Raw genomic sequence first — 12384 nt, 5'->3', positions numbered from 1 at the left:
CCAGCGGTGGCTTGGGATGAATGGGGGTGATTTTGCTATAAATTAAAGTTATATATGGTTAGAGTGTTTTAGTAAAATTTCAAATATAGAGGGGTTAAAAGAAATAATTTAAAAAATAATAGAATAAAATAATAATAAAAATAATAGTATATTATTATTTTAAAAAGAGGACAATCTAATAATTTATATAACATATCCACTCATTTATTTCCCCAACCAAACATATTATTATAACATACTCACTAATTTATTCTAACCGATCAAACACATTTCTCTAAAGATTCCCTAATAATCTATCTTTACAGTAATACAATATTCCTTAGTAATATAACATTTCCAAAACCAAACACACCATTCTGAGTAATCAGTCTTTCTATTAATATATGGAAATACACGTTCCCTGGTAGAGACTGATATGATTAACATAAAACTCCTGAACTAAAGACGGTAGAATGAGTTGTTAAGAGGAAGCCATCATTTGGCGAAATTCATGGAAATCAAGCACTCCATTGCCATCAAGATCAAAGACGCGAATCATTGAAACACAGTCTTCATGTGATCTCACATCTCCTAAACGATTTAACATGTGTTGCAATCCTCTTGGTGTAATACACCCCGATCCCTTGTCAGCTTCAAACATCTGAAAAGCTCTTCTAAGATCATCATCATCTGCCTCCTTATTATTACCTTCCACTAATCGGACAAATTCCTGAAATTCTAATAAGTTGTCGCAATTATCGTCAAAATCTTTGATAACCCTTTCAACTTCATCATGAGACACGGACTCACCTACAGACTCGAAGTATGATTGAAGTTCCTCGCATGAAATCAGTCCGTCTCCATTACTATCAAAGTGGCGAAATACTTGCTGAAGCTGCTCTTCTTTGGAGCTTTTTTTTTGTGAAACAAGGGGAGATGATGTTGTAGAGCTTGAGGTTGAGGACCTGGATTTTGAGCGCAGACCAGGAAGTCTTATAAGCTTCAAACTCTTATTGGAAAACCATTTGGAGCTACCAGCTGCCATTATTAACCGGTTTTCAGATACAAAGAACAATGTATGGTTATATATATAGAAGAAAAAAAGATAGCATAAGTTTACGATTTACCCCTTAGGACGAGGACCTTTGCACAACTTGGAGACTAAAAGCCAGGAAGAGTCTTGGTAGAAATTGCGTGGTAATCGGATATATGCTTAAAAGGTTTAAGGCATTAAATAACAATGCAGATTGCTTTTCCAAAAGTGATGGGCGATACTTGAGAGGATGACTATCTTACACAGATGGTTGTTGATTTATTGATTAGCGGAAAGTGATAGGAAAGTCTTTGGTTTGCTTTAATTCCCGAGTCTTCTGGACCCTTCATGGATAGAAAGTGAGTGGATGATTTAACTTATCTCCTTGATTAACTTTTGCTGTTGACAGTGCAGATATAGTAGAAAAGAAGGAAATTTCCTGGAAGAATCAAGGATGACCATTGCATTGATGTAGCCTTATTTTTCCATCGACCACTGACCAATTCACACCAGTTAAACCTTCTTAGACGGTAAAAGAAGAAAGATCTCCGTATGAAAAGTGGAAAAGGGACCTAATAATTTTCAATATATGTTGACGATTGAGCATCACAGATGTGTAATCAGCAAACTTCGGTCATCTCCCGTGTCAATTACTCTCATGTCTCCCTCTTCTATTGGTCACAAGGCTCTGTTGTGTAAGTGGGCTTAGTGGATGCAGGAATTTGTGTTTAGGTGGGCAATGGGTCCTAGAATATGAGGCCCATAATAAGAACAAGAACTCAACTACCTTTACGGGCTTAACGATATGTAAACTCTCAGCAACAAACGTTTAGTAAGAACACAGCACCATTTCACTTGCTCCACTCATCGTCCCCAAAGCACCTTCAAAATGCATTCGTTGCTTCAGAACTAATGGCTGATAATTTTATCGATGTTAAGATGCAGTGTCTTCAACAACAACTACAATATCAAAATTTTCTCTCCTGCAATGCTCAGGTACTCTCTATTTTCCACTCTTCACCATCTCTCTCGTCTTCACGCGCGCCGTTTCCTCCACTGGAAGCCCCGCCACGAATACAAGCTAAGCCAACCCGAATTGATCGAACGGATTACTCGTATCCTTGTCCTGGGTCGTTACGAGGCCCTTAGCAACCTTTCTTTTGACTACTCAGATGATCTCCTCGATTCAGTGCTGCAGAAACTAAGACTAAATCCTAAGGCTTGCTTGGGGTTTTTTGAATTAGCTTCAAAGCAACAAAATTTCAGGCCAAGTATTAAGTCTTATTGCAAGATTGTTCACATCTTGTCACGTGCTCGAATGTACGATGAAACCCGAGAGTGTTTACACGAATTGGTTGGCTTATGTCGGAATAATTATTCAGGGTTCTTAATTTGGGATGAGCTCGTTAAGGTTTATAAGGAATTTACATTTTCGCCTCTTGTTTTCGATATGATATTGAAAATTTATGCTGAGAGAGGCATGCTAAAGAATGCATTGCACGTGTTCGATAATATGGGAAAGTATGGCCGTGTCCCAAGTTTGAGGTCTTGTAATTCTTTGTTAAGTAATTTGGTTAAAAGGGATGAAACGTATGTTGCGTTGCGTGTTTATGAGCAAATGATTAGAGTTGGGATTGTGCCCGATGTTTTTACGTGTTCAATAATGGTTAATGCGTATTGTAAGGAGAAGAGGGTGGAAAAGGCTGTGGAGTTCGTGAAGGAAATGGAGAATCTGGGGTTTGAATTGAATGTGGTGTCTTACAATAGTTTGATGGATGGATATGTTGGTTTAGGAGATATTAAGGGTGCAAAAGAGGTGTTAGAGTTGATGTGTGAAAAGGGGATTTCGAGAAATGTGGTTTCATATACATTGTTGATTAAGGGTTATTGCAAACAAGGTAAGATGGAGGAAGCCGAGAAGGTACTTCAAAGGATGAATGATGAGCAGGATATTGTTGTCGATGAATGTGCTTATGGGGTTCTGATAGATGGGTATTGTAGAGTAGGTAAAGTTGACGATGCTAATAGGGTTCGGAATGAGATGCTGAAGGCAGGGTTGAAGATGAATCTGCTTATTTGTAACTCTTTAATTAATGGCCACTGTAAACTTGGTCAAATTAGTCAAGCAAAACGAGTGTTAAGATGTATGGGAGATTGGAACTTAAGGCCAGATTCGTTCAGTTATCATACATTACTGGATGGGTATTGCAGATTAAATAATATGAGTGAGGCCTTCAAGCTTTGTGATGAGATGCTTCGTGAAGGAATCCCTCCTACTGTTGTTACTTATAATACTCTTCTCAAAGGTTTGTGTCGTGTGGATGCATTTGATGATGCTTTGCACCTGTGGTGTATGATGTTGAAAAGAGGTGTGTCTCCTAATGTGGTTGGCTATTGTACTCTGCTTGACATTTTGTTCAAGATGGGAGATCTCGATGGCGCAATAAGACTTTGGAACAATATATTAGCCAGGGGTTTCTCCAAAAACACAATTGCTTTCAATACAATGATTAATGGATTATGTAAGATGGGAAAAATGATTGAAGCACAGCAGATTTTTGACAGGTTGAAGGAGTTGGGATGTTTGCCTGACAAAGTAACATATAGAATCCTTAGTGATGGCTATTGTAAAGTTGGAAATATTGAAGAAGCTTTTAAGATTAAAAATGTAATGGAAGGGGAAGCGGTTTTTCCTTCCATTGAAATGTATAATTCTCTTATTAGTGGAGCCTTTAGGTCTAGGAAATTAAGTATAGTGGTGGATCTTCTTGCTGAAATGCAGAATTCAGGTTTATCACCTAATGCTGTAACTTATGGGGCCCTTGTTATTGGTTGGTGTGATGTAGGGATGCTGGATAAAGCTTTTACTGCATATTTCGAGATGACAGAGAAGGGATTTGCCTCAAATGTGATTATGTGCAGCAAAATTGTTAGCACCCTGTTTGGACTTGGTAGGATTGATGAAGCAAATATGCTTTTGCTGAAAATTGTGGATTTTGATCTTTTTCCAAATCTCAAACTCCTCAAGACCGATGTTATTAGTCTGGATGCTCAGAAAATTGCCGACTCCCTTGATGAAAGTGCCAAAAGTTTTGATATGCCCAACAATGTGGTGTACAATATAGCTATTGCCGGACTCTGCAAGTCTGGGAAGGTTGATGATGCAAGAAGTGTTTTCTCAGCTTTGTTGCTTTCGGGCTTTACTCCAGACAATTTTACCTACTGTACCCTGATTCATGCCTATGCAGCTGCTGGTGATGTCACTGAAGCTTTCAAGTTACGGGATGAAATGCTGAAAAGGGCTCTCGTTCCAAACATTGCCACATACAATGCTCTAATAAACGGTTTGTGTAAATCAGGAAAACTGGACCGAGCACTGAGGCTTTTCCACAAACTTCACCTGAAAGGGTTGGCCCCTAATGTCATAACCTATAATATTCTGATTGATGGTTACTGTAAAACTGGTAATACCCAAAAGGCCTTTAATTTGAAATGCAAAATGATTAAAGAAGGGATTGCTCCTTCCGTTATTACCTACTCTACCTTGATAAAAGCACTTTGTGAGCAAGGAGATAGAGAAGAATCAATGAAGCTTTTAGGTCAGATGATTAAGTTAGGTGTGGATCAAAATCTTGTCATGTTATCTAAGTTGGTCCTCAGTTCTGTTAAATGCGGAGATGTGAAGAAGATCTCTAAGCTTCATAACATGATGTATTTCAGTTGTTTCCCATCTAGTGTTGTCTATGATAAACCAATTGAGATGACAGAGTCTGCTGCTTTGCCTGACTCATATGATGTTTCTCAAGCTGCTTGTTGATGAATGATCAATGGACTATGTCATTGGTGGGGATGATTTTGAGTTTGGCCATTGCCTTTGGACTTTCAAGCTCTGAGACAGGAGGCCCATGTACTTCTCATTGATCATCAAGACCACAGGTAATGTGCATCAGAAGCACAGATGTGTTTACTTCTTGTTTGCAAGATTCCCCAAGTAAAGATGATTCACATGGTGCAGGATATAATCATTCGCTTGGTCCCAAAATTTGGCTGCTGAGTGCTATGTCAGAAAAAGGTAGTTTGGAAGCCTAATTACTTGTTTTTTTCTTATAATTGGAACTAATTTGGGAGTATGAACAAGTTTTTAGCATGACCAATCTAAAACTTGGGAGTGTGAAACTATTTTTAGCATGAATCAGCTCACACTCTTGCTCTTGTGCAAAGGTAGAAAATGGCTTTCTCTTTCAAGTTTTATCTGTATGCTTAAACTGTTTGGAATCTGTAAATATTCTTCATTCTATTATATATAGCAATCATCTGCATCAAGTTGGTGTGCTGTTTATTTTCTTTGCAGAAAATGATGTCAACATGTATGCCAAATTTCTTAAAATGTGATAAAATTAAGTTGTCAGGGAATGTGTGGCATGGTGAGCTGGAAAATCTCTGTCTCTATCTCATATATATCTTGAGCTTGTGACAACTTATTGATCTTTCTTCACTCCTTTGTGGCTCTAACCTTCTGGGCAACACAATGCCTGGTGCTGTATTTATTTTATTTTTAGAGTTTTGTTTTCTTATGCTTCAAGAGAAATGCCCTACTCCAATGTGGGAATTGACTGTGCATGAAATGGATATGAAATTTAGATTGTCTAAATGTATGGAAAGTATACTCCAGTTATGATAGCCCTATATCGTCATGTATTCTATATTTTGATGGTTTTTATTTTTCTCAATCGTCTCTAACTAAATTTGCTTTAGTTTCATAGACATGGATGGCTTGCCTGAGATTTTTTGCTTCAACTTTTCTTCTTATGCTATCTGAGCTTGATTTTTCTATGTTCATCTGATGGAAAATTTCTGATGTTTTCTCGGTCCCATGAGTTAATTATCATTCTTAATTTTCACTTGTAAAAAAAAAAAATTTTATGGTTTTCAATAGTTGACGACATTTTGGTTTTAGGTTTAGGTTTAAAGGTTGTGTGATCACTTAGACTTATCGAAATATTCAAGGGTTTAGTCCTTCGTTTCTGTTCATTTCTTTTATTTTGTTGATTTGCTCATGAACAGTTAAAACTTCATTGACTATGGGCAGATAACATACATTATGGGTTGGCTTAACAATTTTTTAAAGGCTCCAGCCACAGAATTTCGGAAGGGCATTATCGTGGTAATCATGGGAGGAGCCAATTCCTATGCGCCTTCAACTTCAGGGGTAAGTATACATTCCTTCTTTTACATCTCATACTTATAATCTTTCAATGGGATTTAATTGTCCTTTCATTGTGCTTGTGCATGCTTCTTGCATCTAGTAATATCTCTTTACTGCTTCGGCTAGTTAGATACTTAGATGTCTGATATGTTCTTACTCAACATATAACTTTTCGGGAATCTCAAATTTAGATGTGTGGTCCGAGCAAGAGAATAAGATATAGATCGTGCCATTGCACTATCCCTCGTAGAAGAAAGTCAAAAGGAGAAAGGGTGATTGGTGAGTATATGGATTACATGTTATTATAAGTGCTCTCGTCTGTTAATGTGACATTTTCTCTTTTCTCTGGATCCTGTGACTGGAAATAACTGAGGAAGAACTTCCAGTTGTTTAAGAAATTAAAAGCCCAATCACTGCATCCATCTGTTTCTGTGGACAATATGTTGAACTCGTCTGTGCCATGCATCACCGCTTCATCAAATTTGTTGAGCAATCATAGTCTATGGGAATATAATTTATTTGCATTTTCTTCATTCCTATTTTGGAAATTACTTTTATGGGTTGTTAGTTTGCCAAACATTGGATGTATATATATGGCAGCATATTGGCATTAGGCAACTAGGTTGAGTAATTTCTATATTTTTACAATTGAATGTGCTACGTTAATTTATTAATTTTTTTACAATACTTTGAATAGACAGGGGATCTCATTGGAAAGGATGAACAACTTGCAAGAGCTATACAAGAAAGCTTGAACTTTGAATCTCCTCCTAGGTATGGAAATGGACATCCGTATCTCCCCATGCCACTCCAATTTCCAACAGGGTACAGGTATGTATGAGTTATGTGATCAATTACGACTCATTCTAATACCAGTAATCTGATGCACCTTGGTTTTGCACTTATGGATGAGTGATTTTAGAAAGGGTCCTAATTGCTGATAGGCTTTGTATTTCTGGAAAAAATAAGTAAACGATTCTTTGCATGAGTGTGCCAGTTATGAAACTTGAACCCGGATTTAGATTTTGAAAAATTTGATCCAAAACCCTTCTAGGTGAAAAGGATGTTTGTGAGGGATAATGTGGTTGCTTTTTTTGGCCTCAACCATTCTTGACTTGGTACTGTCTGCTGTTGTATCCTAAATTTCCTGTGGCTCCCACTCCTTTACTATTCACTGCTATCTCCTTCAGGCACTTATGCGAGAAAAATGATTAAGAATATCTTTCTTGGGTAGGATCTGTGCTGGTTGCAATGCTGAGATTGGTCAAGGACGATTTCTGAATTGCCTTAATGCATATTGGCATCCAGAATGTTTCCGTTGCCATGCTTGTCAGCTACCAATTTCTGATATGAGGTGAAAATTTTATCCTAATTGTATCCTAAAGTACTTGTTTCGACTGATATTTTTTCTATTTATTTTTTTTTTGTAGGTTTCTTATAGTATGTGATGTATGGTGTAATGTTTCTTTTGTTCATTTTCCTGTATTTTTCTATGTCTGGAATTACCCTTATCATAAATTTGTGCTACAAGGAGCAGTACCATCCAAATGTGATGTTTGCAAGCATTTTGTAAGTTTGTCTCATTACGAAGAAAATATTCTGTTTATTATTTTTTGTTTTAAGTTTTTTGTCCTTCTAATAACTTAGAAATGGCCAATGGAAGAACAGATTGCAGATATATGTGAAGATCCCTACTAGCAACCAAGTTCTCAGCTAATTTTTTTGATGTAGAATTGTTTTAAATGTCAGTTCAATGCATGTGTTCATAATAGAAATCATCTTGTTATAGAATAAGATGGTTTTTGACCTCATAAGCAACATTGGGATATTTCATCATAGATTCTTGGAAATTATGAAAACCTCATTTATGCACTTCATATTCAAGTTCTGATTTCCCTTTTTGAGATGTTAAATTTAACATGTAAATGCACTTCTCTCTGTAATACACTCATCATCCTTGGTCTTTCTGGATTATATTTTTTTGACAATCCCAACAAACCCTGCTGGTCTTATTGAGTATGGGCACACCCTTTTGGTCCCAGAGTACTGCCCTTCTCATGAACTGATGGCACTCCAAGATGCTGCAGCTGTGAACGAATGGAGGTCAGTCTGAGTGAAATATATGCATCTTCATTCAGAACAGGTTCTGTTAGCATTTAAAGGGAAGCATTGCTTGATTTTTCTGATAAAACTTGACGCATGATACTCTGTGCATAATATGCGCCACGCGAAACTGGATCGTTGCCCTTATGATGGACGGAGGCTCTCCTAGAGTGTCTAGACTCTTCAATCATGGATACCAATGCATGCCAACCCCTTTACTTGATATACAGAATTTTATGAAGGCTTAAATATGAAATTGGAGCAGCAAGTTCCCTACTCTAAAGTTGAAGATGAAGAGAGGGAGAAAGAAGTATGTAGAGAAAGTTTAAATTTCTTATCACTGTGACATGTAGGATAATTTTGAATAGTACATGGTTGGCATATTTATATTGTTGAGCAGACCTGTCTTATTTCTTATACTGCTTAAGTTTTAAAACGCTTATATCTTTTCCTAGATTGTAATTGATCTAGTAAATCATACTGTTTGACTATAACTACTACATGTAATAAGTCTCTTTAAATATATTGTTCTGTTTGTACTCACGCTCATACAAATCGACATGATTAAATTATGTGATACAAATTCAGAGAAACAAACCAACAGATATGCGCTTGCACATGTTGTTTTATTATGTGTTTTGGTACTCTTCGTCATTGTAGATTAGCTATTTGTTAACAATTTTGTTTCTTCTGTAAATTTTATAACTGGACATTCTTTTTTGTATTGGCTAGGGCCATTATCACATGCCGAGAACCAGAGGGCTCTGCCTTTCTGAGGAACAAACTATCAGCACAGTAAGAATTTATACTTTTGCTTTCTTTGGTGCTGGACTTTATATATATAATTGCCTGAGGTTTTAATAACCTGAAAATCTCCAGATTCAAGGCGAACAAGGCTTGGGCCAGGAAGCATACCCATGGAATGATAACAGAGCCGTACAACTGTCACGACGCTGTGAGGTGACTGCAATTCTGATTCTGTATGGCCTTCCAAGGTATTGTAATTTAACTCTCTTTAGAATTTGTAGTAGAAGGTAGGTGATCTGCACAACACTCGAGAATTTACAAATAATTTAAAATATAAAAAAATGTACTCTAATCTTAAATGTTGTGGAATTGGGAATAAAAGGGTTGTGATGGCAATAACTTTCGCTTGATGAGATAATGGGAGATTCATATCTGGTAGACATGAAATGTTATGGGCCTACAGAAAGGAACTTCTATTACTTGGTATTTTGATTGCATGAGATGTTTACATTTTCTATTTGTCTTGCCCCCTAATACTAAAATGGAGTGACAGTTTGAATGGCCTACTTATTTTGTTGGATGATGCTATCGTACTTCTTGCCATGGTTAGCTGCAAATAGGTTGTTAGAGTCATTAAAGGAAAATCAATCCCAGCCAGGCACCCACCCACACCAGCACACGCACGTGCTCCTGCACACTATACATGCTTGTCAATCTTAATTGTTGATATGAGATGAGACTAATTTGTAAAACCGTTTGTACGTCTCGCGCATTTCCACATTTCTCTTTCCTTTTATGTGTTCGACCTTGCTGCATTAGTTCTGCAATTTTTATCTAGTCATGAATGTACGGTTTTTGCAATTGTAATTATTGGCTGGGTGTTTGATCGCGATTGGAAATTTCTGTTTACACAGATTACTTACCGTGTCAACTAGCCCGAGATGATGCATGCTTGGATGCGACTTCAAGGTACTTTTTATCCCATCTCATGGATTTAAAATGTGTCTATTTATTTTTTTATTTTGTGCCTCATATTTACTTCACAGTTCATTCAATCAATCAAATGATACCGAAATGAAGACCTTGGATGTTTTTTTTGATGCCTTGTGGAGACACTAATATTATATATTTGTTGTTTAAGGTTTCCGTACTCTGAATCAAGATTTTGAGGAGGCATTTGTCAGGTTTTAGCACCATGTGGTTAGATGCCCCACTCAGGTCCAGTCTGGCAATAATGTTGCATCACCTCATCCTCCAGAAATTCAAGGAGGCAGACAAGATCGAAATTTGAGAGAAAGCTAGGAGAATTTTTTAAGCACCAGATCGTATCAGACGCTTCCCCAGTGTATGGAGATGGATTCAGCAGGGCAGGTGGCAGTAAATAAATATGGGCTTGGAAGACCCTGGATCATATCCGCATGACTGGGAGATTTCCATACTGAACTTGTACAGTATCCAACATTCTTTCAACTCTGCTTCTTTTTTCTTTGACACAGTTGAACCGAGGCCCTACATGTAGAATCAAAACTCTGTAGATTAGTTTTCTTAAGAGTTACTGATTTTTGCCCCTGTGGCTATGTTGTTGCCACCGCATACGTGATTTTGATTCTTTTAATTATATAAAGTTCAATTTTAATCTTCATCTAACTCCTATTTGTATCAAATATTCCCGAGGGGATTTTTCAAACTGAAGTAACATAGCTTTTTTAATCACAACTATTTGGAGCGTGTACAAGTTTCTGCACTAACCTATATTCATCAGATTTTCGATTACAAATCTACATGTTTAACAAACTTAACTTTAGTTTACTAACTTATTTGATATTTCATCATCAAAAGTACCGACAGTGATATTGAGGTAATGTCAACTTATATTATTTGATTATTATGTTGGTTGTCAAGTAATATAGATTCGGTCATCTTCCAAAACTAATAGAATTACTGTTGATAATATGAAGGTGGTCTGTTACTCTCATTTTTTCTAGGTATTCTAAGATTACTTTATAATCTTAATTTTGTTACAATTTTATTCCTATTAATAAAATTTTAAGACAATAATGCCCTTGTTTTAAAAACAATTTACAAAAATTAATAGACTATTTTACTTTCTATACAAAGTTTTAGGACATTAGACTTTAAAAAAAATACCTAACGGTGGTGGCTGGATTTGGCCAACACTGTCAACGATTGAAGGCCGCCACCACTGTTGGCCGTCGGCGTCGGAACAGTCATGATCGGTCGGATCTATGGCTTTTAGCCTTTAACAACAACCAATTATGGCTGTAGATCTGCCGAAAATGGCCAGATCGACGTACGACCGTTTGTGCGCCGTTTCGGCCACTGCTACTGTCGTCGACGGTGGTGGCAGCAGCCGATAGTGGCTTGGGTTGGTGGGGGTGATTTGGCTAGAAATTAAACTTTTTATGTATTTGGGTGTTTTAGATATATCTCAGACTTAAAGAGTTAAAAAAATGATTCAAAATAATAATATATTAATATTAAAAAAGAGGGTATATTTATTCCTCCCAACCAACATATTAATATAACTATTTACCATTTATTACAACCATCAATACATTTCCCTAAACATTCTCAATAATCTTCGATAGCATTTGTGCGGGGTGATATAAGATTAATTTGTACTCTTTGTTTAATTTTCAAGGTTCCCCATTTGTTGTCAAGTAATAAAAGATTACATAATCTTTTATTGCAAATGTGTTTACTTTAGTAATATTGGGGTAATCAGATTACCTTCTCAAGATGGTTAATATAAGATTATGAGGTAATCTTATTTTGACCGTATTTTGCCCTTAATCTTTTATCATTTCGAACACATTTGCCCTCATATGTCTACCAATAACTTACCCAACTCCTTACATTTGAGAATTTAGCTAAAACACCCTTGTCAAAAAAGTTTAAAAGTTAATAAAATACTTCAACCACTGAAGACCATCGCGGCTGCTACCGCCACCGCTGGCCGCCGACGAAAGTCGTCATATCGACACAAGACCGATAGGATCTTACCAGTCGTATGCTGATAAGGACATTTCGGCCATGGATTTGTGATCCTGGCCATTTCACACCAGATCTGGCCTTTCACGGCCAAAATGTGGCGTGAAACACCATAGATTGGCCAGGAAATGGTCGCCGTTTCATGACCAAAGATCTGGCCTTTCCACACCAGATAAACGTGAAACAGTCATATTCACGGCCAGATCTGGTCGGATTAGGCCTTATCGGCGCACACAGCTAATCCGCGGTCGTGCACCATTATGGCGACTACCAGCGGTGGCTTGGGATGAATGGGGGTGATTTT

At 37.1% G+C, this 12384-nt stretch overlaps 2 protein-coding genes, 1 long non-coding RNA gene and 1 pseudogene across 4 annotated transcripts; 3 read left to right on the top strand and 1 right to left on the bottom strand.

Moving 5' to 3' along the window:
• Window positions 1-460: 460 nt before the first annotated feature.
• On the bottom strand, window positions 461-1100 carry LOC116110625 (probable calcium-binding protein CML41). Its single transcript, XM_031396847.1, has 2 exons — window positions 790-1100; window positions 461-717 (listed from the first exon to the last, which is right to left on the bottom strand). Exons 1-2 carry the CDS (start codon window positions 1022-1024, stop codon window positions 461-463), a joined length of 492 nt encoding a protein of 163 aa, XP_031252707.1. The 5' UTR covers window positions 1025-1100.
• Window positions 1101-1859: 759 nt separating this feature from the next.
• Window positions 1860-4724, top strand: LOC116110624 (putative pentatricopeptide repeat-containing protein At1g19290; the record flags this gene model as incomplete). The annotated part of the gene is made up of 1 exon (XM_031396846.1): window positions 1860-4724. A coding segment is annotated over exon 1 (2781 nt), but the record flags the coding sequence as incomplete, so codon positions are not given.
• An 8-nt stretch (window positions 4725-4732) lies between these two features.
• LOC116110657 lies at window positions 4733-5416 on the top strand. 2 transcript variants are annotated; one of them, XR_004124931.1, is made up of 3 exons: window positions 4733-4948; window positions 5028-5233; window positions 5364-5416. It is a non-coding gene; the product is annotated as an uncharacterized LOC116110657 (long non-coding RNA). The 2 variants fall into 2 exon arrangements; XR_004124933.1 differs by having other exon boundaries at window positions 5028-5084; window positions 5364-5413.
• Window positions 5417-6182: 766 nt separating this feature from the next.
• LOC116110623 lies at window positions 6183-9478 on the top strand (annotated as a pseudogene).
• The last annotated feature ends 2906 nt before the right edge of the window (window positions 9479-12384 follow it).

This window comes from Pistacia vera, unplaced genomic scaffold (genome assembly GCF_008641045.1).
Source record: "Pistacia vera cultivar Batoury unplaced genomic scaffold, PisVer_v2 Contig609, whole genome shotgun sequence".
Classification (NCBI taxonomy): domain Eukaryota; kingdom Viridiplantae; phylum Streptophyta; class Magnoliopsida; order Sapindales; family Anacardiaceae; genus Pistacia; species Pistacia vera.
Note: the sequence above shows the minus strand (reverse complement) of the source record. Positions and strands in the feature narration are given on the sequence as shown.